The following is a 26,784-nucleotide window of genomic DNA, read 5'->3' on the forward strand; positions in this document are numbered from 1 at the left end:
GGCTAGAAGGTCTCCCAGCCCTCCCACAATGGGAGCACATTAAAAACAAGCCTTCCTTAGGCCGGTGAGCCACCTAACTAATGACTATGTTTAAGAGAATCAGGGAACACAGACAGCCTAAACACTGGAGACTCGCCCAATTTATTACAATCTTTCAATCACCCGTTGATAAGAGACAGATTTTTTGTTCTTGTTAACCTGGTTATTCTCAAGTTGTTTTTTAAAAAAAACCTAAACTCTACACCAAGGGAAATTACACATTAGTTTATGCAAATATGCTTATATATTGCTTGCATTTATTTATTTTCTTGCCCGCTTGATATTGTTTAAGTTTTTTTACTGGAATACCCAAGGAACACAGGAAGCTGCTTTATTTAGCAAGTCCATCTAGCCCAACGTTGTCGATTCTGACTGGCAGCTGCTCTCCATGATCTCAGACAGAGAGAGGTCACCATCCCCATCACCTGGTACCCAATATATCTAAGTGGAGATGGCAGAGACCAAACCAGGGAGTTTCTGCACCCAAAGCATGTCCTCTACGACTGAGCTGTGGTCCCTTCTCTAAAGGAATGGAAAGGCAGTAGGAACGGAATGCAACTGGAAGCCACAAGAGCTGTCACAAAGAGTTGTGCAAAGAAGATGCCTCTTGTACAATTGAGGCTTCTGCTTACATACACTGGACATCATGTAACCATGGGGACTAGAGACTTGCTTTTCAAAAAGAAAAAGAGACACATGCTACTAACATCCTCAAGTCAACAAATTCTATAACCGGTATCAAGTTCTGCATAGATTTTGATGTCTGCATACTCATACAGACCAGTTTCTAGTCAAAATTACACATCACCACATAGCAATGTCCTCCCAGCAACATCTACACAACATGGTGCTTGGGATTCAGTTGTATGCCAATCATTCTTGCCTGGTGAAGAGTAGAAAGTGGTACCCTGTCTACGTCAGCATCTCAACCTAATCGTCTTCCCTCTAGAACTCGAAGCGCCTATTCCACGGATGCCCACCCCACTTGCCTGCCATGCCATACTCACGAAGCAACCTGTAAAATCAGCAGAGTTCCTGTTCAGCACAATGAACAAGAGAAGCATTTGCTGCAGAGATAGATTATGCTCCCGTTTTTGCTTGGTGCTTCTATTTTGGCAGGGTCCGTATCAGTTTGATGTTGCAAAGGATGCAGAGATACCCTTCTTAATGAATCCTAACCTTGGTATCACAGCTTTTCCAAACAGAAGAGCATATCTTAGGTAACCCCAAGTAATCACTATTATCACCACCACCACATTGTGGACAACGTTTGCCCCAAAATACATTACGGGGGAATGAAAAAAAGACTGGAGAGAAAACTGTCAGTAGCTAACCCTGGCTTGGCTAAATGGACCCCTGGGATTTTGCTTCTGAAATGACAAATCTTTTCTCCCGTAGCAGTTCCAAGCCAACAGTTCCAAGCCAGCTTGGAGACTGAGAAGGGGCCTAAGGTGACCCCTGTAATATCTGGTCTGTTGAACACAGATCAACTCCATGTGGAAAGCCTTGTTGGGGATTGCATCCTTCTCACTGCCTGTGGACACCCTATAGCAATAATATAATTATCATCTCTGTCTCCCATGGGAGACACTGCGGTCTTCAAATTCCATCACACCCAAGCTGCTTCAGTTGCTGCAGTACACATCTGGGACCAAGAGACCCCTCCTAACCTTAACGGACACCTTCACAGTTTGACTACACACATATTCATTGGTGGCCATCATCTACCATCACCTTGGCAACAAGTCTAGACAGTCCAGAATCCTCTTCCCAGAGAAACTGCAGGTTTCTCTTGCAGGATACACCCACCAACAGTCTCAAAGCCCCATAGCCACCCACAGTAATGATCCTTCTGTGTGAACTCTATAGAGTTTCAGATGAGGGAAGGAGCTGACCAGAGGCCACACAAAAGAATCGGTAGCAGAGATGGAAAAAGAACCAAGTGAATTTGTATGCCTGGGCCTCGTTGTTTGCGATACAGAATGGCAGCAATCACTTTAGTAATTATATTACAATACCCCAAAATAAGAGTCTTGGGGCCAATGTCCCCCAAGCACAATAGCCCAACAACTCCAGTCCTCAAACCCTTCCCCTCCCATCTCCCACATTCATCCACTGGCTCCCCCACCCAAGCCCACTGGCTAGAAGCCCCAACCCACCCCTCGCACTCACAGAGAGATGAGGCCTTGCAGGCCACCGTACTTACTGGGCAGTTCTCCCTTTGCCAGTTCAACGCTAAGCAGCTCCTTCTGGCTAAGGCTCCAGCCCGGTCCAGGGTGAGTAGGGGTGGAAGCTGGACTCTTGGTGAAGATGCCACTGATGAACTTGAGCATTTTACGGTCACGGGTGGAGGCCCGTCCGCCCTCCCGGCCTCTCTTCAGTCCTACCGCTGCCTCCGAGGAGCAGGAGCCAGAAGAGGCCAGGCTGCCGGGGCCATGGTTGAGGTCACTGTTGTCCAGAGTCTTGCTTTTGTTTTTGTGAGGGGACAGTTTGGCCCTGGACCCCCCTCTGGGGACCGTTTCCCCACTGCCCTTGATGGCTACCTTCATGCGGCCCTTCACCTCGCTCTCCGGCCACGACAGGCGGTTCGGGGTGCCCCCCTTGTGCCCCCCTTTGCCAGCCTTTGGCTCAGCACCTACCTTGGCCCCACTGGTGGTCACTGTTTTGAAGGGCTTGTTTGTGGCCAAGCGAAGACGGCGGTTGCCGGCCGCTGGGTGAGGCGAGGACGCGCCCGAGTGGGAGAACGAAGAGCCCCCCACTCTGCCCACGCTCATTTCCATGGCCCCAGGCTCCGGGCCGCCCCAGCTAGCATGGCTGACCAACATCCGGCGTCCGGGTGCTGCAGCACTAGAGGAGCAGCTGGCAGTGGCAGGTGGCGGCGGCAGTGGCAACTCATCTCCTGGAACCTCCAAGGTTTCCTTCAGCCCAGCCTTAGGGGGGATTGATGCCACTTCTGGCCTCGGCAGCACAACAGGAAAGGCTGGAACCAAAACGGCTTTCGGCTTTGGGGCTACAGCTGGAGCTGCTGGAACCACAGACACTGCGGGCTTAGGAACAAGGGCCTCAGGCTTGGGAGCAGTGGCCGAAAAGATGGCGGCAAGAGTCGGCTCAGGCTTGGGAGGAATAGTTGGGGCTACGGAGGGAACCGCTGGCTCAGGTTTGGGAGCCAGAGTTGGGGCTCCACAGGGCACAGGGGCCTCCGGCTGCTTAAGGGGCCCGTCTGGTTCACGTTTGGGGGCCAGAGGTGGAGCGATAAAGGGGGCAGCCACTGCTGTCTCAGGTTTGGGGGGCACTGCTGGTGTGCCAGGAAGCCCCAGTGGCTCAGGTTTGGGGGGCACAACTGGAGCAACTGAAGGCCCCAGCACTTCAGGCTTTGGCGCAATGGGCGGCGCGTCTGGGCTCACGGCGGCTTTGGCCTTTGGGGCTGCCACGGACGCAACCTTTGGGTCCCAAGGATTGCCTTGACCACTGCCAGTGGGCGATGTCCACAGGGAACCGGCTCGCCCCGTGCCATCCGGGGACGGGCCAGGTGTCCCAGGACTGCTGGGAGACAGCTGCAGCAGGTAGTCCGGAGTGCTGGCGCTGCTGGTGCTGATCCAGAGTGCATCCTGGCGGTGGAAGATCCGCTCTTGCCTCTTGAGCTTAGCCGCCTCCTCGGCTTCCTTGCGGCCCTTCACCCCGGAGGGGTCTGCAACCGGCGGGGCGGAAGGGCTGGAGGCTTGGACCTGGCCACCGTCCCGGCTGTCGGGCTGGGGGACTCCATCGCCTGCCCCCGCCTTCTCGTCCTCTTGCTGCTGCTGCTGGACCGATTCAAGCTTGACAAGGGTGAGCGAGATCAGGTAGGTCGTCCTGCGCTGCAGGGTGGCTCCTCTGCTCATGAGTGCCCGGGGGAACGGACGGCGGCGCCCACACCGCTAGCCAGCATCTGCCAGACGGTCCCCCCCTCGCTTTTGCTGCCGCCGCCGCCGCCGCCCCCTTTGGACAGCGCCGGATGCCAGCCGCCAGCTGGAGCCCCCTAACGCCCACCCTGCTCTGCCCATGCACAAAGGGCAGCTCCGGAGGAATGCTGCAGGCGCCTGGGCATCTCCCTGTGGTCGGCCAACTCGTCGAAGCGGTCCCGGGGAGCGAGGGCGGTGGGAGAGCTTACCTGCTCCTCTGCAGACCAGCTGCTGGCGTGAAGGTGAGCATCTTCCGAACAACCGAGGGCGTCGGAGAGATAAGATGGGTCAGGGGGGCGCGGTGGTCCCTTGCAGGGGGAAATCGCAGCCCAGCGCCGAAGCCTAGAGGGGCGCGATCCAACCGAGAAGGCAGAAAAAGGTAGGGTGGCGGAGGGCGAGGGATGGCTGTTCCCATGCAGACAAGCCGGCGCGTGGAAGCAAAAGGAGGGGGGAAGTGGGAGGGGGAAAGGGGGGGGAAAGCGCGCGGGTGGCGTTGGGGGGGGGAGAGAAATCACAGCTTCGTTGCAAGCAGCAGATCCCCTTCTGTGGTGTTGCCGCAACCTCGGGAGCCCCTCGGAGCAGACCTCATCGTCCTGGCAAGGTGCCAGGGTCTCTCACGCTTCCTCTCCAGGTCTTGTCCTTTGCAGCCCTCCTACGGTGCATCCTTTATTCGACGTCCTCTTTCTCCCGCTCACGGCTCGCTGAAATCCGCCCAGGCTGAGGCCAGGATCTTTCCGCTCCCTCCCACCTCCCTGTTGCTGCAGCAGTAGTAATTCCTTCCTCCGGCTTCTTTGGGGTCCTTTCCCCCACACCTTTTCCCTCCTTGTGGCTTCTACCTTTCAATGCAGGGGGTGGGGTGGGGTGGGGGACGGTGCGGTTATTGCACGCGTTTTATGGGCTGTTTCCAGCCAGGGAGAAAGCGGCGGCTGGTGGCGAGCAGAAATGCGGAGATCAAGGTGGAGGGAGGGGGTGTGGGAGCGTGGAAATCAAAAAAAGCAAAGCCATCTCAGCACACCCCTTCGAGAAACAGAAGCTCTCCATCCGCCACACACGTTGGCTGTATCCTACGAACCCGAATTATAGGAAAGGAAGATGGGGGGAATTGGGTGGTGGTGGTGGTATAAGAGATCCTGAGAGTTATCACATTGAAAATGCACAAGCCAAGAAGTGGAGGCTTTCTACCGGGACACGTGGAAATCCCGGACTGGATCGCTTGGAATCTCCGCCCGCGCACCAGACCTCCAAGCCTTTCTCAGCGATTCATCAGGCACGACGTTGGGCGGGACTTTCTCAAGGCAGGGCATGTCTGAACCTCACACACGCCCTTCCGGTGCTGCTGGTGCTGCCGTTCCCCCCTCCCCTCAAAGGCGCGGCGTAGGGCTAAATTAGCCAAGCGCTGATTGGCTTCTTTCGTTCGCCCCATGGACAAGGTCATCTGGGCAATCAGCTGCGAACAGCTGGGAAGGCCCAACATCTGGAGGTTTAGCGCATGATGCGGCTAATGTGCTCAAATCCCCACCTGCTATGGGATCATCAGGGTAATTAGAGAAGGGAAGCCTGTTAGGCAAGGCTGCATGTGGAGCTACAGGTGGCTGCAGTTACCTCGACAAGCCTGCCTATCTGGCCTCCCCCACTCGGTCTCTACACACACACACACACACACACACACACACACTTCTGTCAGCTGCTCCTCGCATCTATTTCCACATGCCTATGGCTCAATCAGGTGGGAGGGATCACAATACATGGTTTTGGTTGCATGTTATTGGCTGTGTTCGAACAACACGCTAATCAACGGTTGTTTCCCATTTTGTTGCTATTACACACACACACACACACACACACAACGTTGCTCAGCCATTAATTTCTTTTGAACAGTTCACCTATTAGACTGCAACCACTGTTAGGTGCAACAATGGGTCGCTTCTGGCATGGCAGCCAGGTTTGTGAATGCTACAGCAAATCTAGGGTGACCATATGAAAAGGAGGACAGGGCTCTTGCATCTTTAACAGTTGCATAGAAAGGGGGATTTTTAGCGGATGACATTTGTATGCGTGCAGCACCTGGTGAAATTCCCTCTTCATCACAACAGTTAAAGCTGCAAGAACCCTGCCCTCTTTTGTAGGATGCCCAGATACAAAAGAAAGCAGGGCTCCTGCAGCTTTAACTGTTGTAGAATTTCACCAGCTGCTGCATACACACAAGAAGTGACACCTACTAAAATTCTCTTTTCTATGCAACTGTTAAAGATACAGGAGCCTTGTCCTCCTTTTCATACGGCCATCCTAAGCAAATCTCTGTAATGTGTGTCAAGATCACAACAAACCACCAATCCCAGAAGGATGTTGAAATGCTATTTGAGCCAGGGCATATTTGAGACATAATCTCAACACACATAGAAGTCGCAAGACGGGTCACTATGCCAAGGATGGCAGGAAGCGATGGCCATAGCCATCTTTGTTGTTATGGCAAAATGGGTCAAGTGAATGAATGTTAAGTACAGGGAGAATGTGGGAGGGGAGGTCAAATGACAGTAGGTAGCCCAGAACAGATAATTCTTGGGCTGCTGAAAAAAAATTTGCTGGCTGGATGGGAAGTACAATTTCAAGGGGAGGAAGGGATTGCCTTGAGATTGATGCACAATCTTCTATTCTGCCTGTGTTAATTAATTTGGAGGAGCTACTACCTTCTAGTAGCTCCTCCAGTACATCTTTGCTCATCAGTATGCAATGAAAAGATGATAGAAATATATTATTTCACTATTCTTATCTACACTGATTAAAGGTGTTATGTTAAGTGTGTTCTGTATCTGGACTATGCTCCCTAACAGGCTGTTTAAAGCATAGGCAGTAACTTGCTAGAAAGCTTTGGGAAGGGAGAAGTGGGGAAGTACAGCATTCCATGGAGTTCATGAAAATAGGGGCGGATGAGAAATAGGGGGAAATCATGTTATATAACTCCAGATGTAAAACAGTGACATAGAGGCAGCATAAATGCAGCCATAATTAATTGGTAGTATAATCATATTACTCTGGTGCTTCGTCAACTGCACTAGTTCCCAGTCCATTCATGGCCCAGTTCAAACTGCTGGTTTTGAACTTCAAAGGCATTCGCAGCTGGGGACCAAGGGATCTGGATGACTAGCTGTCTTCCACATGCCCATGCACAAAGACCTTCAGCAGAGGCTCTTCTCTGAGTACTTTTGCCATCTGAAGTGCAGGGGGAGGGCCTTTTCAGTGGTGGCATGCAGGTTGTGGAATGCTCTCCCCAAGGCACCTGCTCTGATGTCATTTTCATGACCAGGTATTTTCTTCTAACTTGCTTTATTCCTGCTGCTCTCTTTTAGTATCTTCTTTTAGTATAACGCTTCTTTTAGTATACTGTTGGTATGCTCTTGTTGTTTTTCTTGCATTTTAGTTTATTGTAACCTATCCAAGGAATTTGTTTGAAGGCTGGGGTAGAAATCCCCCTAATAAAAAAATAAATATCTTGGCAGGAACACTTCCTGCATCCAAAAGGGGAAATGACTGCTTGTGAAGCACCACTTGCAGTTGAGCTGCAAATGTTCCCTGTTTCCCAGCCAGCCATCTGATTCAGTGTGTCCCAGCTTTCTCTAGTGCCTTCAGTGCTTTCAGAACAAGTGCCAAGCAGGCATCTATGCACACCTTCGCCCCTCTCTATCGATACATGTGTGCAGCCTCCCCCTGCGCCCCCCCCTGCTCCCAGGCTCCTGAATATGCTGGTCCAGCCAGTATTCTGATGTTGCCAGCAAAAGGACCAATTAATGCTAATTGCACCTAAATATCCCAACTGACGGCACCATTGAAAATGATTCATATTCAAAAAGCAGCACACTCCCGCGCCGGCTGCTTCCTTTCCAAAGTGCTGAGGGAGCAATTCTAGCCAACTGTACTTACATCATAGGCACATAATCGCCACAATTCTCTACCTGGGTAGCAAGCTACCATACCAAGCCAATAGGAAGGCTTCAGATGCATGCACTCACACGCACAGTTTTGCTACCACTGCAGGATTCATGTCCCTTTTAGAAGCGGACATGCTCTGCATAGACAGTTACTCTGGCCTAAACCAGCTTGTCTCCTCACAAATGAAATTAACATCCACATAACATCCAAAGGTCTGTTAGGATGCATCTCTGCATGGACAGAAATCTACAGTTGCTTAAGCAATATCTGTGCCCCAGTACAGAACAGATACTGTGCAGAACCTTCACTGTACTTCATACTCCTTGTACTTCTGTGTATGTATGAATAATTGACCTGTAGAGACTGCATCACAGACAAGTACAATTCCATGTGAAATGTCTGTACTAGTACTTGCACCAGGTCAGAAGCGATGTCACCCCCAAGCTGCCTAGGTCACAACTCCTAACTTTTGTGTTTAAAGCTTTGTAACCGTGTTGTACAGGCCCCAAAGGTTGCACGTTTGCTTGTTAATTACTGTATTATATAGTTCTAAAATAAAAAGAAACAAGTGCATTTCAGATGAGACTATGTTTTCCTTTGTTCCTGAATGCATATTGAAAAGATCTCCACCTATTCCGAGCCTTCCCTTTGAACTCGGTCTGAGCTTTTCTCTCCAAAATCTCTCACTTAGTGATCATAGGGATACTAATTATGTAAACAAGACTCCTAAATTGTAATTTTCCTCTTCTGTGTTCAACACTTATATAAATATCCATTCTTACTGAAGACATCAGAAGAGTTTGGAGATAATTTCACTTCACTATGGGAATTATTCCTTTTATAAGGAAGGAATCCTGACCGACTCAGGGTTATCATCTTGACCAGCCTTCTCCAAACTTGTGCCATGCAGATGTGTTGGACTACAACTCCCAGAATCCCCCAGCTGGCTTAGATGCCTTTAAAGGAAGATTGATTAAAGGGAGCTTCAGCCATGGTTGTCACTAAAGAGAACCACCACGTAGTGTGCCTCTTACGCCTCATTACTGAGGGACAAACAATGGGGTGGGGAAGGTGGCATTGCTCCTTCTATGCCCTGGCTCTAAGCCTGTAGTGCAGGGGTGGGCAATTTTAGCCTACAAATTCCATCAGCTCTTGCCAGCATAGCCAACTATGTGGGATTATGGGAGTTGTGGTCCTCCAGGTGTTTTGGCCTACAAGTTGCCCGCCTCTGCTTTAGAAGTTAGCCACTGTTGGAAACGGGTGCTGGATTTGCTCTGATGCAAAGGGCTTTTCAGTATGTAAAACACAACTTTAAAAGGGTATTGTGCTTTTAGAGTATCATCCTCTCAACAATTTAGCACTTTTTCTTGAAAGCTTTACATGATACGCTCATAACAGCCCCAGAAGACAGGTCATTATAGATGCTGCTGTCAAAGGCCTAAGGCAACCAGTGAGACATGGACCAAGCCAAAAATTGCATGTTGCCCCTCACAAGGCAGGACTGCTGTCACAAATGGAGGGAGGGAAGAAGAGTGTCACTTGGTATCTCTTCCCACCATGCCAGTCTCTCATGGGCAATTGAGAGAACTTCCCCAGAGCAATTCAGGCTTGGCCCACTTCCTTTCCCCATGACAAATCTAGGGTGACCATATGAAAAGGAGGACAGGGCTCCTGTATCTTTAACAGTTGCATAGAAAAGGGAATTTCGGCAGGTGTTACTTGTATATATGGGGAATATGGGGAAATTTCCTCTTCATCACCACAGTTAAAGCTGCAAGAGCTATACTAGAGTGACCAGATTTAAAAGAGGGCAGGGCACCGGCAGCTTTAACTGTTGTGATGAGGAAATTTCACCAGGTTCTTCATATATACAAATGACACCTGCAGAATTTCCCTTTTCAGTACAACTGTTAAAGATACAGGAGCCCAGCCTAGACAAATTGGGCTGGTTAGTTCAAATCCATTTGTGAAAGTCAGCCTCCTGCTGTTCAATGTCTCTTGCTTCTTTTTGGGTCTCCAGCTCTTGATCCTGAGAGGGCCACCTTATACTTTTTAGCTATCTAAGGCAAGGCAGTCGACACACATCTACTCTGAGGCAACAGATTGTTCAATATGAACCAGACTGTGACTAGCATTCAGCGGCTCGTAATGTTTCACTAGAGGCCAGATTTTTCATAAGCACTTGGTGTGCTAACTGGAGCCTTCTGAAAATCCAGCCTGAAGATTATAGATGGATTGGAAACCTGTTTCCTATTTTAAATCTTAGTTAGGAATGAATGAGTGAATAATAAGAAAAGAAAGAAAGAACGACACTGTAAACAATTCCCTGCCAATCATACTTTATCTTGGACATTTCCATCACTTCTATCCTTATCAAATCCAACTGCTTCTTTCTGAGTCAGAAGAGCTAACGAAAATATGTCTTAGAATTAAAAAAAAAACCTGTGCATTTGTTGTTATAGCAACCAAAGCTCTGAAAATGTAGGAAAACAGCAGGAATAATTAAACTAACCAGTGAAATCAACATTAACGGCAACATTAAAATGTACCTCAATTCCATATTAAAGGCGGTGGGGGTGTATATATGGTAATGATTGGGGAGGGGCCCCTGAGACCGGAAAGGTGATGAACACCCCAAAAGAAAGGTAAATAAAAGCTCAATAGACAGATCAGACTGTCATAAGGCCTGTTACAACTGCAGAGAATCTTTTTTAAAGCTGCAAAAAGGAGAGAAAGAGAGTTATACCAACAGGGAAACTGATCCCAAAGATTGCTCCAAAGCAAGACCATTTTATAAAAATAGAGAACTTCACTTTAATGAAACAGTGTATCAATGTACATTGATTAGAGATTTATTTTCATTCCATCTTCCAATTCTTTCAATACGGTGGCTTCTGACAGGGTGTACGACCCACTGATTCCAAAAGGGGAAAGGAGTAAGGAGATTTATAAGAAGGGACAATTTGAATTCATTGACTCCAATAGGCAAAAGCTGATTGACCTATTGAGGATCTGCCCTGGTGTTTCTGTAGAAACAAGGCTAATTTATGCTGGCTCCGTTCAGAAGACACTTTAAACCATGGCTTTAACCATGGTGGTTAAGCCCGAAAGCTGGGCTGTGTTCAGAAGACACCTTAAACCATGGATTTAACTATGGTGAATAAAGCAAAAAAAGCCATAGTTTAAGGTGTCTTCTGAATGGGTCCACTATCTTGGTTCCTAGGTCCATTCAAAGACCGACAATAAAATGGGGCATTTGCCATGTGGACTTCCACCTAGAAGAGCACTAAGCAGCCAATATACTGCTATTGCTCTCGCTCTCTTCAAATGCAGAACTAAATCTCAGCCCCTCTTTATTCTCATCTGGCCAGACATTTTAATTTGCTGGCCTAAATAATGGGGTGGGTAGGGTAGTTACAGTTGCCAAATATTCATAGCGGGCATCTTCACTAAATACTTCTGGGTTGTTGGGATGGTGAGGGGGTAGACAGTGCAAGTCCCAGAAGAACAAGAAATGAAAGCGGGAAGTTTCTGTGTTTGAGGCAAGGCAATTGCACAATGAAAGCCTTGTCTGGAACCATCCCTAGTTCACACAAACTGCAGGTGAGGTGGCAAACCTGTTTCTGGATGGTATCTGCTGATTACCACTGTGTGAACAGAGTGCTGGACTAGATGGACCCTTGGTCTGATCCAGCATGGGACTTCTTATGTTCATGAACTAGTATGACGTGGACCTAAACACTAAACTGCACATTACATTAAGTGCACAGCATGTAGCTTTTTTTCCTTTTCTTTTTTTAACTGTAGTGTAAGCTTATGGGCCCCATTCAGTATTGGGACCACCTCACTTGGATAGGGGAATTAAACCTTCCCACTCAGCCACTCCCCCTTTCCCTAAATTCAAGCATACACAGGGGCTCAAATTTCTATTCAGCCATTGGTTGTGGGCTCACTTAAAACTGGTTTAATACTACTACTAATATTAATACTACTAATAATAATAATTTATATAGTGCTTTATTACAAAGTGATGCACATAAAATAAAGTAGTTCAGCAGTTTACAAAAAATACAATAAATACAATAATCCTAGTAGAAGACCTTAACTGAATCAAAGAACATAACAATAAAAAACCCATGCAAAATATGTAGTAGCCATCACGAGCATACATTCGTCATATGTTCTCTGGTTCCTAGGGAATCCTGGGATCTTCTGTGAATATGGTCTAATGATTTGTAATAGAAAAGTCTCAGATCCCTTACAAAAAATAATTGCCAGGGTTCTTTGGGAGTAGCCTTGATAGTTACACGGGTGTGCAGGGACACTCCATAGCAATGCTCTGGGGAGATCCATTTGGCTGTGACTCTCTGACATGTGTATTCTGTATATCTGAAAGCATACATGTCCTCTTCACACTTTACAGCTAACTACATCAAACACTGAATAAAATACAAGTCTACCCATAGAAAACATGACTGTCATGTAAAACATTAATAGAGCAGTACGACAATGGAACCAATGACCTAGGAAGGTCGTGGGCTCTCCTGCACTAGAGACATTCAAGAGGCAGCTGGACAGCCATCTGTCCGGGATGCTTTGAGGTAGATTCCTGCATTGAGCAGGGGGTTGGACTTGATGGCCTTATAGGCCCCTTCCAACTCTACTATTCTATGATTCTATGGATGCAGGCAGGCAGGCACCCTCGCTGTGCTGGTCTTTAGTTAAAAGCAACGTTGGTGCTCCCTTGGAGCCCCTTAACTAGCGGCAAAAGCTGGGGGTGCTTCCAGACAAGGCTTTTATGACACCATTGCCCTGCTTCATTCACGGAAATGTATAAGGAATCTAGACATCGTCATCTTCTACTCATGACCCTACTTTGTTTTCTTGTCAGTTCTTCTGTCTTTTCCCTTAATACAGAAACCCTGCAAAGGAGAAAAAGCTGGAAGAGCTACACATTGCTCAGGGCAGGAGCCCTCTGCCTGGAAGCACCCTTGGTCCTCCTTTGCTGTCTATATCACAATTGCCAAATAGTTTCTTCCCAGCCCTGGCCAAAGCAGATAGGGTACGCTATTAGCTTCAGCTGTTAACGCTTATTAAGGAAACATTTGCAGTTTGCATGCTGGTCAGCACCACTTTACGTTGTTTACTTCAACTGCTGCCTTCTACATTGTATAATGCTTATTAAGGAAACATTTTCTAGCTATCAGTGCCCACTAAACTATTAGCACTGGGGTCTCAAACACAGTGCCCATGGGCACCAGTGTGCTTGCTGACAACTTCTGTGGCATTCACCAGGCACCCTTCCCCTCCTGGTTTAAATTTATTTCTTGGGATGATTTTGTTTCTAATTGTCTTTTTTCAATTGGGAGGATGGCACACTGCAAAGTGTCATTATGTTTTCCAGCGCCATCTTTATTTGGATTCAAATGAGTAGTTTTAAGTTTTGGAACTCAGCCCGCACCGCCTTGTGCTTAGTTTCTTGAACAAGTTCCTTTTCTTTCAGTCTCATCAGTTTGCTTTCTGGGAAATGAGCGTTCTGTGGCCAGCCGTGCCCACCACGCCAGTCATTTTATGAATGGGCAAGACCTATCCCAATGGCAATCACCTATCCCAATAGGTCTTGCTCATTTTATGGGCACGGGCACTCTCACTTGCCCAATGGCAGTGAGAGTGCCCATGTCCTTCTCTAAAAATTCCAAATGTGCTCACTGACCCCAAAGATTTGCAAACAAATAGCTAGAAAATTCATTCTCGCCCCCTAGATTGCTGCATGACACTACCCTAACTCTGCATCAGTTCCCCCCATCTGTAAAATGGGAATTAGAGCAATCACCCAACACGGTTGCAGAGAGCATAATAAATGTGGTAACGCACTTGGTGTGTCTGAAGCAGATATGATATACATTCATCATAATCCCATCAGGAGCATCCTGGCTTTTTTTAACCTCACCACTTTAGTGGCAAGACTTTACAGAACGAATACTGTGGTTCTAAGTGTGCATTAATTTGAAATGGCAGCCCAGCAGCAGCCCTCATTGAAAGCCAGAAGGGATAACTGTAGGGTTTTCTGCCGCAAACCCTCATTAGGGAATACCTTTTGCTGGCCGGCAGGTGTGCTCTGCCAGCTTAGAAGCCCAATCATCCAAGCAGCTCCTGCAGACCCACAAAACCTCACAAACAAAATTCCAGCAGCTCGCACTGCTCCAGCTGCTCCCGTTCGCTCCTTCAGTGCCAGTGCCAGCTGGGAGGGGCTGCCTGAAAGAGGCATCCTCCGAATCCTCCGGGCAGTACTGGCACCAGCACTCAGCTCCACAGCTGAACCCAGGGGCTGCTGGGCTTTTTCAAAGCAGCTCTTTGTTCCAGGGGGAGCCATTAGTATCAGCAGGCAATGTGGGGGATGTGGCAGCTTTACTGCCCAATCTGCTGCAACCCAGTGAAATCCAAGTATGCGATCTATTTGTAAGCCAGTTTAGTCCCAGTCAAATCGGTGGGTTAAAAACTCATGTTTCAGCTTAACTGGGCTATGGATTGAACTGTTAAGCAGCATTCACACCCTGGTCCTCTATATTAATTAATATCAAGGCTAAATATGTTCCAGGTTCAGCCTGGCAACCTATTCTTAATGCCAGGACTCAAACTTAGAAGAAAAAATACTAATTAGGATCAGTGCTGCTAAACTGGTGCAGAGCGCAGTTCTCTCACCAGGGATTCTGGGTCAACAGGTGTGATTTCCAGAGAACCCTAGTACCTCTTTTTCATTAATAAAAATAAAATAAATAAATAACCACTGCTAAGGATTATCCCCTAATTCCATGCTTACACAGCTACTGATTCCCCACTTCACCTATGAGTATGCATCTTATTACGCTCTTTAGTAACACTCACCAATTGCAACTATAACAGCAGGTTAAAGTTATTAAAAGATCATTCATCTGTGTTGAGATCTTTCATCTGCAGCCTTGCTCATCTTACTGGTTGGCAAGCAGGGAGAAGTTTTTAGTGGGTTTGACAATTCTCGGAGACCGCACTGGGAACATCTCAGTAGGAGAGAGACTTTACCAGGCTCCATGTGGTATGGAAGCACCCTTTCGTCATAGAAACAGTCTCTCGTGCTCCATAATATTTACTACTGGTTGTAATAACTGCTATTTGGTCATATAAACTCTCCTGAACAGAGTTAAAAACACTTATGCTATAACCAATTATTAATTCCAAAATTCTCTTTTGCCTATATCTGGGAAGCACATTGTTAATTCGCAGGATGTCCAAGATATTTGTAGTGCAGATTTTTATTATTATTTACATTTATATACCGCCCCAAAGCTGAAGCTCTTTGGGCAGCTTACAAAGATTGAAACACTGAACACTAAAAACTGATATACAAAATTTTAAACCATTAAAAGCATAAAACAACTATTCTGGGTCAGTTAAAAACTCAACATATGCTGTTAAATGCCTGGGAGAAGAGAAAAGTCTTGACCTGGTGCCAAAAAGATAACAACGTTAGTGCCAGGCAAGCCTTGTCGGGGAGATCATTCCATAATTGGGGGGGGCACCACTGAAAAGGCCCTCTCCCTTGTTGCTATCCTCCGAACAAAAGCCTCGCTCCCCACAAAATCCTCAGTGTTTGAAATGCTATTGGGTTTACAAGTTAGGATACACTCAGCAGGGAGCTGCACCTAATCCTGGCTCTCTGTGGAGTATACCTTTATTTTACAGATATTTGGAAACATATGCTTGTCTCATTCCCCTATTACATGTTTAAGTGTAGACTTCAGATCTGAACTAGACTAGAAGTAGATCTGGGCTGCTACTGGTGAGTTGAAAAGTGGAGGCAGGTAATTTGGAGGTGAGAAGCAGTATGCTGGAAAAGGCAGCAATTAACCCTGCCTTCCCATAACCTACTCTTTCCCCTTGCATCCCTCTCCACTAGACACCTTTCCCCAGTTGGAGTTCCCAGATCTGTGTCTGCAGTTGGATGGTGGAAAAATATCTGAGCGGAGATTGGAGGAGAGAAGGGGCAGGCAGGCAGGGGCTAATCATTCACTCCCACTGCTTTCCCCAGAGTCAAGGCCCTTTCATGGCTTTTCAGCTGTTCTGCAGCAATCCAGATTCCTAGACCTGGGTCTGCCACAGAACATCTAGTTTAGCCGTAGAGAACATGAAGCGGCCCTTAGACTCCATGAAAATGGCTTGTTTGCTTGGCTTGCTCCCTATTCAGTTTCAGGCGAATAATTCACATTTTGCAAGTGCTCCAAGTAACAAGTGTCAATATCACAGTACAGCAAGTTCTGGAAAACCTTTGAAACATGAGGTGGTATGTACTGATCTTGAGCCATTTACATGCATACACAAAAGTAGTCTCTCTCTCTCTCTCTCTCTCTCTCTCTCTCTCTCTCTCTCACACACACACACACACACACACACACACACACACACACACACACACACCAATCAGCTTGGTATAGCTTCACCACAATATAATTATGCAAAAATGATTGGGTGAATCAGCCTTTACACAAAACACAAGTACAACTGATCCGCTGCTGGATTTCATTTCTCAAGTACTAGTGATGGGTATGCCATTCCAGCACTGAATTCTTGCTACATGTGCTAATATCCCTCAATCCTGACTCAGGATGGCACTGCATTGCAATCCCCAACGAACTAAGGGTCTACTCCCCTCAATCTTGCTGGTGTCCCATCTCAAGCCCGAATACCTCTATACTACTAATAAGGAATAGAGATGTAAAATTTCTGGAAATTTTGAAGCCATAGGGAAAAAACCATTTCCCCCATTTTTTCCCCAGGGGGTGGGGAAATGGAAATTTTTGGGAAATTTGAAAAAAAAAAAAAAGCAGAAAAAAAGCAACATTAACACTTTTTACAGATTGAAAGTCACTTTGTTACTTTAGAAACATAAAATGTAAGGTGCTTTGGCATAAAATGCAAGGTGCTTTGGCATAAAATTATTACATTTGGTAAATTAAAAGTACAGTGTATTCAAACAATTATTACAAATTGAATTTACTTTTTAAAATTTTTACTTTTTTTGGTAACAAATGGAGCAGCAAGCTCCTGAACTGTAAGGCACACCTGAACTGTAAGGAACCTCTTTGGTTTTGCCAGATTATGAAGAGCAGGCAAAAACAATTTTTTAAAAACCCAGAAGAAACCATTAACATTAGTAACAAAGGGAATTATTTATGTCTCCGCTAGTCCTCCACAGTGTCAAGCAGACATAAAGCACCCATTCCCATAAAAAGAACTGAGAAAAAAAGGGGGGACCAAGATTCAATGAATATGCATGAAATTTAATCAGACTCCTTTTCTGAGCTATAGCTCTCACTACTATCACTTTCAATCTCTGCTTCAATGACAGTGCCCCCTAGAGGCAGAAATTCATCTTGTGCGTGCATTTGAGAGTTGTAGTCTCAGTTTGCAACCTAGGACTTGCTTGTCCTTGGTGCACAGAAATTGTAATAATCTGATACTGTACATAGTATTTAGAAATCATTTGGAGAAGTAAATATATAAACACTTTGTCTTAAACATTTTATTCATCACGCTAAAATAAAACATTCCATAATCCAGTTTTTCTTCATTTTTTTTTCAATTTTTCAGAAAAAAACCCAAAAAAGGCTTCATGGGGAAAATGGGGGAAAAACATTCCCCCCCCCTAATTTGTCTGGCTTTTTTCCCCAGACCTTCACATCTCTAATAAGGAAAGCCTCGTCTGAGTATGGACATACCCTTAGGACACATACCCTTAGGACACATACCCTTAGGACACTGTCATAGAGATATATGAATGACTTTGGGCTCGAATTACAGCAGGGAATGTGAACAATTGCCAAAACTCAAACACAGTCAAGTGCTGGTACTGGCAAGCCATCTACTTGAGAGTGTACAGAACATGCATGCTTAGCCTTGAGAAATCCTTGCAGAACAATGTGTTTTGAATACACTGATTCTGAAGGGAGACATTTTCTTTCCAGGTGGGTGAAAGTAAGGCTGCAACAGGGCACCTGGGAACAGAGTAGCCCAGAATGGAATAGTATCGTGGATGGGTGCCAGCTAAGACGGAAGCAAAACTAGTTGGGCTTTCTGTTAATTTTTGCAGGCGTTCAACTTGTACTTGGCACTTTGTCTCAGAGCAGAAATCTTCTTTCTCTTTAACATGACAGATCTCTAATCCCACTGGGAGACTGGTGCAAATTATCCCTTTAACCCTTCCCTTCCCCAGTAAACCAAGCAGCCTTGAAAAAGAAACCTTCTCTCTGGATATACTATTTATAGCCACATGCCTTCCTCACTCATCTCCTGAACACTGACACAGAGGGAGCCAGCACAATGGAATTAGGCGGCAGTGCAACTAGGTACAAAATAGAAACATCACTCCTGTTTCCCCAGAGGGCTATAGGCTACATGCCATTCAAGATGACATTAAAAATATGGCAAATTCTGCTTGCTCCCCAAGCAACTCAGGGGCTTGATTTCAGCCCTTAATAACACCACAAATTTTGCAAATGTGAAATCCAAATCCTGTATTCATTAATGAAAAAGAGGTACTAGGGTTCTCTGGAAATCACACCTGTTGACCCAGAATCCCTGGTGAGAGAACTGCGCTCTGCACCAGTTTAGCAGCACTGATCCTAATTAGTATTTTTTCTTCTAAGTTTGAGTCCTGGCATTAATAAAATCGCAAAACCAAGCAGATACTCATGAATTCATATAACTGTGTTACTTTGCAGATTTTTTAAAAATAAAATCTTGTTTTGTCTGCACAATTTGGAGTCATTGGAACAAGACTAGCAGAGGGATGGGATGAATGGTATGGTGCTGAGAGAGGGGGCAATTCATGCATGTTTAGAGTTGAAGAAAATGGAAGTGCACTGGGACAGGTACTGGGCAGTGCATAAACATCCTACTCCTTGGCCATGGAAGCGCTGCATAATTCCTTTTTGTTACCCATATTAATGAGGACTAGAACATCGTCCTGCTTTTTAAATAAAATAATTTTTGTAAACCGCCCAGAGAGCTCTGGCTATTGAGCAGTATAGAAATGTAATAAACAAACAAACAAACAAACAAATAAATAAATAACTTAGGCTGCTAGAAAGCTCACTTCCATGTTGACAGCACAATGATTTCAAGACCCCTCTGTCAATGGAGCAGAGGTTGCCATATCCTCCACAATTGCTTTAACACTTCAGTCTCATCACCCAGGAAACTATGTTTTACTTGATCCCAGTCAATCCTCTTAAATGTCCCCCATTATAGGAGGTGCAACTGAATTTGTAAGAGGTGCTCCTATTTTGGACTCAGTTTTTAAAGCCACACAATTCTTACTGCTGCAAAGCCCCCACCCCAGTTCTAACCATGTGTCCGAAGCTGGGCATTATATGATCAATCTTTTTGTATGTAACTTTTGTTGGAATGGTCTATTGACTGCAATAAATTGTTGTTGTTGTTGCATGGATTAAAAAAAATATTATCGATATTGGTCATTTACACAATGGTTCTCTGAAACGATCCCATAAGTAATACTGATGGGGAAATTACCTTAGATTGTATTATCCACAACAACAGAATAAAATAATGCTATTTTTCTATATAAAAACGAAAGAGGGAAAAATGAGAAGAAATCAGTAACTAAGGCTGCAATCCTCATTTAAAAGGGAAAAAATGGTTATTACTTCTAAGTAGACGTGTATAGGATTGCACTATCAAGCCCCCTTTCTCCCATGGGAATAGAGAACAATAATGGGACAATTAAGACAGGCTGTTCAAAGGGCAATTAACGAATGATTAATCACCAATCCTCCAGTCATGCTTAATAGAAAGCTGAGCTGTAAAGAGAAAAACGGGCTGAGGTGCAAAGAGGAAGCTTTTGATTAAAGCCACAGGAGCCCTGAATACCTTAAATAAGGCTTTGCCTGTCCACTTTAGACACACTTGCACTGCAACTGGTATGTTTTTGTTTTTTAAACACCACAAATCAGGTCTGAAAAAACATGCGGGGTTAATACTGGAATGGAACGATCTATCAACAACAACGTCATCTGGATTTTCCATAAAAATGAATGAACGAAAGATGGTACATCCAGAAAAATAAGCTAGTACAGAGGCAACCATTAAGCCAAAGCATTTGAATTTCTGAAAACCAACAGAATTATCCAAAGATGCTTCAAAGCAAAACAGTTGGACACACCAACTGTGTCTTTTGTTGCACATGCACTAGCTAAATATAACACATTATTAGATCTAGTTCACTGCATGATCAGAAGATCATGTAATGAAAGATATCATTTGACTTCAGGCCTACCCAGTTGAATTTTAAGATGTCTTTTAATAATGTGCTGCTTTTAATAATGTATTTGTTTTAAATGTTTTAATCAATTATGTGTATTTTATGGTGTTTGCATTTGTGTTGCACCCCGCCATGATCCAGAAGGAGAGGTGGGTAACAAATAAATAAAATTATTATTATTATTATTATTATTATTATTATTATTATTATTATTATTATTATTATTATTATTATTATTCACCTTTGCAGAGCAGATGGAGGATTACATAACTGAATGCCACATTTAAAAATGACAACAACCACACAACTCCTGTACAAACAAATTTAACATTGCAGGGTGAAAGAGAAGCCTTCTATATAAAAGCACCAAATAAGACAGGAGTGGCAGTAGGTAGATCTGGGGTGCTTCTGGATGGAAAGGTCCTAGCGCTAATAAACAGAAGGCACTGTGCATATTGTGAACCGCCCAGAGAGCTCCGGCTATTGGGCGGTATAGAAATGTAATAAATAAAATAAAATATTCTTTCTTATTTAACAGGCTCACTCACTCCTTCTGAGAAGCCTCCTGGCTGAGATTCACACACTTGTAAACACCACACCCTTAACTACTAGAAATGTGCCCTTTCTGTTGAAAGCGAAGAATATTTGGATGCTGAAATATGCATCCAGCATCATTATCTTCATCAGTGTGGGGCAACTTGTGGCAGAGGAGCTCAGACGCCCATTACTGGAGGGCTTCTCCAAAACAGAATTCAGCCCAGTGGTTCTGCAGCTGTGACTTACAACTATCCTATCCCCTGCCTTGCAATTTCTATAGTGCCTCCTTCCACTCCTTATTTGACAAATGCTCACTTCCCCAATCTCCGTCTTTCTCTATCTTAATATTAGGCCCTATTAGAATTACACCAAGCAGGATATGACACTTTGAAAACGGTTTGAAAACTGTATATGGAGTGTGTCCTGGGCCCCAATAGTTGTCACGACTGTTATAAACCGTTTTAAAGCAAGTAGTGTAGATCCTGCCTATATGACTCCATGTGCTAAGGGGGTTGATATATTAACCAAGCTGTTTTTCTCTTTTATAATGCGTGTGTATGTGTGTGTATTTGTGTGTGAAGAACAAAATCTGTACAAATAATGTCTATAGTATTAGACTTTAATGGCTGTTTGAGTTACGTCCCCCACTTTAGATGCAGTGATTCCTCACTTTCTTGAAACAGAGTGCATCAATCTGTTTACAGTTCTGGAAAAGATCCCATTCTTTCTGCATTTGTCATTTGGCATATACACATGCAAGTTCACTTGGGTGTGTGAACGAGGGCACGCAGCAACAAAATGGGGAGAATTGTGTATATGCGCCGCAAGTCACAGCACATCTGGCCACCTCATCTCCCAATATTTCGACTTAAATGGCTGCTATCGGTCATGTCTAAACTCTTAGCAGCTGTTTCGTCTTCCATTCCCAACCCCCATTCCGGGGGGGGAGGGGGAATGCAATGTATACCCCCCCCCACTTCAGTTTCCTTTTATCTCCTGCAGTTTTTGACAACACTGGAATGTGCCATACCAGGAGGAGGATGGCTATGGAATGGCACCCTGCATCGCAGTGATAGTGCTGCTAGCGTCTCCATAGCGACCCACCCACATTGTCCCAGCTTCCTGCTGGCTTCATCATCTTTTCCCACCCCCACTAGAGCCCAGGAAAAGGGTCTCCCTGCAAAGAAATACCCAGGGCGGAATTAGCCATCAACTACGGCAGGAAGCTTGAGGCCCAGAAGATGGTCTGAAAGTTCAAGTGCTGTAGCTAAAGAGCTCTGTTGGAAGACCATTTGGGAACCACAAACATGTAAGCTGCTCTGAGCTCCTTGGAGGAAGAACCAGATATAAATAAATAAAAACAGAAAAATGCAGCTGTATTTCAGCATCATTCTTGGCAAAATACCCCCATCACACACACACACACACACACACACACACACACACACACACACACAGAATAGAGCATGTCAGCCATATTTGAACTGGACATGTTCTAATACGGATGCATGAGAGCAAAATCCATCCACTAAAATGAAAAGTTGGATCTCTTATTTTCTCCTCCCAGATTCTGCCTCCAGTAACTACAATGCTTTCAAAATAGTAGTCTTACAAATGGAAAGAACTTTGTAGCAATGGCAGTGGGGGTGCGGGCCTTATGCATCACCAAAATATAAGGACAAAAGAGGATGCAGATTAGCAGAAAATTTAATAAGCTAATTTACATGCTGATGCAATTTTGGAAATAATGACTATAATTTAGAAGTACAATACATCTCACCATAGTGGGGAAGACTGGAACCTGTGTGCCTGCTTAGCTTACTCTCCAGCTGCTGTGGATGGACAACTTCAAATCCCTGCTCTCCCTTATGGTTCTTTAGTTTCAAATTAGACTTGGGCTGGCTGCCTTCAAATATAGAACTGTCTTCTGACAGCCCTTCAAATACAGAACTGTCCTCTGTAAAGTAGGACACCATCAGCTACTCTAACCTGCAGATTTGACAGTGTGAAGGGTTTCCAAATGATCATGGGTTGACTTTGGACTTGCAGGATCTACTGCACGTGGTGTGTTTTTTTACTAGTCAACTAATTGGACTCAGGTGTAAAATAGTGGCTTTGGGGACAGAGCCAACTACCTACTACACTTCATGAACCATACATCGATATTACTTGCATTTACAAGTACAACATCTTCATTTGAGCAGTGGTGTAGTGGTAAATTTTGAACTGTAGGCATTCATCATGACAATCCCCATAGCCAAGCTCCCAAGAAGTGCCCAAACATTCAGGCAACTGTGATGATTCATACCAATGAACCAGTTCTACCAGTTTTTATCTCCACCCGGAGCAGATTTTTAGCAAAGCAAATGGGTCTTCTGCCCATTCAAGACCAAGCCGCTCCAAAATACAACAGGGAATAATACAGTTACTGAGAAAACTCATTTTCCCCCACCCCAGTTACTGTGCAACTAAGCTCAGAGGGAACAGGGACATCTGAGGAGTGTGGGAGCAGATGACATCAGCCTCCCTGCTAATAAAAATGTGCCAGTGCTGCATTCCTGTGAGTTCTGGCTCCACTACACCACAGCATCTGAGTTACTACAGATCTGAGAATGGCAGATTTTTTAAAAAAAGTCTCCAATTTTACTTGCTATTGTTAAATTACTGGGAGTCAGAAACCTTTGCTGATCCACTGTAAATCACCCAGAGATCTATCAGTAGATCCTGATCTATCTTCTACTTACCCAACCACTGCCCCACATGACATCACTGAGATTGCATGAGAAAGTTTTCTGCTCAAGCAAAAGTGTAAGAAACTGAATTGGCGTGGAACCAGTACCTGTGCCACTCAGGTATATGTGACAGGGACTGCAAATTGGTGGCATATCTTCACTGGGTCTTGGATACAGCCATAGCAACCTTCTGAAATAACTCCCTGGAAAGGGAGTTATTCAGGGGGAGTGGAAAAATCACCTAGAAGTCAGCTAGATGTCAACCCAATTTGGGGAAATTTAATTCTCCCTCTGCAGTTCCCTACACCCAATACCACATTGCTCAGACACCCCTACCTTTAGAGAGGCTTTTCAGGGGCACAGGAATTTGCTAGGGGGAGGAGGGGCTTGGAAACTTCCCTTCCATATTTTCCCCCTGTCCCCTTATCTTAGGATCCAAGCCTATGTGGACATGTAGTAGTTTGTCACCATCATAATATGTAACAGTCCTGAGAAATGGATAGAGACTAGGAGAGAAGTTCAAAACAGTGCTCAGTTGGTTTTGATGGGGAGTGTTGATTCTGATGACTAAAAGACACACCTATAAGCCTTGCTTAATCTCTGAAGTGTCAGGGCTGGTTGTGGTAACTCAGAGAGAAAGCAAAGATATTTTGGATATACACAGATTTGCCCTCCTTGCCAGGCAGCCTGCGTCTTCAAGGGAAAAAAGCATGTGTACGCTATTATGGATTCATGTTCCACTATAGTATGATGGGTTCTGTAGGAACAATGAAAGTCTGGGCTATTCTTGCTGTGAGAACTTATTGTTATTATTATTATTATTATTATTATTATTATTATTTATTTATTTATTTATTTATTTATATAGCACCATCAATGTACATGGTGCTGTACAGCGTAAAACAGTAAATAGCAAGACCCTGCCGCATAGGCTTACATTCTACTAAGGCCTGGATTGGGGCACAGGGGGCAGGAGGTAGGCTGGGGTAGGGTTTCTGCCTCCTGAAGAGAAACTCTCCCCAATGACAATTGGTGATTTGATGTACTAATGCATTTAAATATATGCAGATTCCCTTCTGCCAATTGACTAGAACTAAAACAGAAACAATGAACATATTTGGCAGACAACTAAATTCATCCTAGCATGCCAATTTACAACCAGCTGATTGTCAACTCAGGGTGCTTCCAGAAGGAGGCGTTTATTGTGCAATTGCCCGACTTCAGTCATGGAAATTTATGTGGAGTCCAGATAACATCATCATCTTGTATTGACATTTGAAGTGGATTCAACGAACTCTTAGTTGAGGTCTGGTGTACTGTAGTAGCTAAGGCTGTGAGCTGGGGAAAGCCCTGGGGCTGGGGAGTAGAAGAGAAGCACATTCTGACTTCTACCATCAGCCAGGGGAAAGAGAGCCACTGGGAAGCTGCACCCCATTTCCCAGGAATGACATCAAACTGGGGAGAGATCATCCATCGGCCAGGGGAGGAACAGCTGCAGGAACCTCTGTTCCCACCTCCCTGACAGAAGGAACCCTCGGCTCCAATTGACAATTCCCCCACTGGGACTGCAGAAGGTCGGGGAAAGAATGCTCTGGCCCCATCCATTGTCCAAAGGAACAAGCCACCAATGGCTACCCAAGGGAAGTTTGGGCTGGCCTGAAGGGCATTTATACCTCACCACCTTGTCCTGGCCTTTCCAAAACCAATTTTCCTCCTCTTCCTTTTCCCTCTACTTCCCTTGCAAGTCTTGTCTTATTATCTGAAAGCCTGTGGGCAGGGTCTCTCTTTCTCTCTCTCTCTTTTTATTGATGTGAGCCACTTTGAGAGACAATAATAGTCTGAAAAATGAGATAAAAATGCAGTAAATAAAATAACTGAATGAGATCCCCTGACACAAATTTCACCTCAGCCATGAGCTCATTATGTGGCCTTAAGCAACCCACTATTACCTTTATCTCAACCCGTCTGCACATGGAGATGAAGATTTTATTTATTTATTTATTTATTTACATTTACAGACCACTTTATTTGCTAAAAAGCCATCAAGACAGTGCCCTACCTTACAGGTTGTTGTAAGGGCTACAGAGTACACAAAGAAGTAGTATAGCATCCACTCTTAACCACTTACTCTACAACAGCAAATAAGGAATCTGGAGCATACACCCAGAGATGATCCAAGACATATTGATGCCTGAGGTGAAAAATCCAAAACGTGTTCCCATCATAGTAAAATTCTCATAACAAACAAAATAATTGATCATTTGCTGCCTTTTAATGGAACCCCCAAATCTGCCACCTGAGGCCGGCTGTCTCACCCTGCCTCGTGGCAAGACAGGCCCTATTTTAAATACACCATAGTATATGCTTATGCTAGGCAACAGATCGCTTCTCCCACATTTCTGCCAAATGAATTCACTGTCTCCCCAGCTCTCCCCACTCCCACCCCTCCATTTGAGCTGCTCCAAGGGGCTGGTTCCCCCAACAGCCTGTCAGGTTTTGACAGGCACAGAAGCAAGTTGTGTGGGATGTGACTCTCAGTCACGCTCTGCAACTCGCTTCTCTTTCTCTCCTCCCCCTTCCTTTCCTACCATGTGGAAGGACAGCAGCAAAGCACAGCTTTCGCCCCCACACACACGAGACAAGGATGTCCTTAAAAGGGGTTGGAACATTATGGGGAAAAGACTGTGTGTCTGACTCACTCTTAATATTAATCCTAGAGAATGGTCCCCAAGCAGCACAGCAGCATTTCACACCTTTTCTTCCCTCAGCCATGTTGGACAATTGTGCCTGGACATCATGTCCTACACAGAGTCATTGACCCGTGTTTATGACATCACTAAACATTATGAAGTCTCCAAGAAGGCACATGGCAGGGTCTTTAGCAGTGTTAATGAGGTGCTTTTCATACATGTTTTACAATCCTTTTCTTATACAGTCTTCCTTAGAAACAAACCTTTAATATTGCTATTAAGAATGAGAACAAAGTCTCTGACATGTCAGTTACCCTTAAGTAAGTGTCAAGTCTCCCAGACACAAGCTAGGTATAACACTATCCATTAAGCCAGCAGTAAGCAATTTAGTGCCCTCCCAATGTTTTGGATATTGGACTACAACTCCCACCAGCCCCAGCTAGCATGACCAATGCTCAGGGATTATGGGAGCTGCAGTCCAAAACATCTGGAGGGCACCATGTTGTCTACCCCTGCACCACATCATTAGAAACTTCACAAAAGTCCTCACTTTTACCTCTACTGTATGGTATGACCTTTTCAAGGTCATTCTCTTAGTCTCCCACTGC

The 26,784-nt window shown here is 45.1% G+C and overlaps 1 protein-coding gene across 5 annotated transcripts in view; it reads right to left on the reverse strand.

The window, feature by feature from the left end:
* Positions 1–26,784, reverse strand: part of AGAP2 (ArfGAP with GTPase domain, ankyrin repeat and PH domain 2) — a 135,812-nt gene that overhangs the window by 83,737 nt on the left and 25,291 nt on the right. For 3 of the 5 annotated variants that reach the window (XM_063119673.1, XM_063119674.1, XM_063119675.1), the window contains exon 1: positions 2,246–3,963. The exons of the other annotated variants lie outside the window; for them this stretch is intronic. In XM_063119673.1, the coding sequence (XP_062975743.1) occupies positions 2,246–3,917 (1,672 nt within the window). In that variant the 5' untranslated portion in view covers positions 3,918–3,963. Of the gene's footprint in view, positions 1–2,245; positions 3,964–26,784 lie in introns of those variants that run through there. 5 annotated transcript variants of the gene reach the window in all.

Source organism: Elgaria multicarinata, chromosome 3, assembly GCF_023053635.1.
Source record: "Elgaria multicarinata webbii isolate HBS135686 ecotype San Diego chromosome 3, rElgMul1.1.pri, whole genome shotgun sequence".
Lineage (NCBI taxonomy): Eukaryota > Metazoa > Chordata > Lepidosauria > Squamata > Anguidae > Elgaria > Elgaria multicarinata.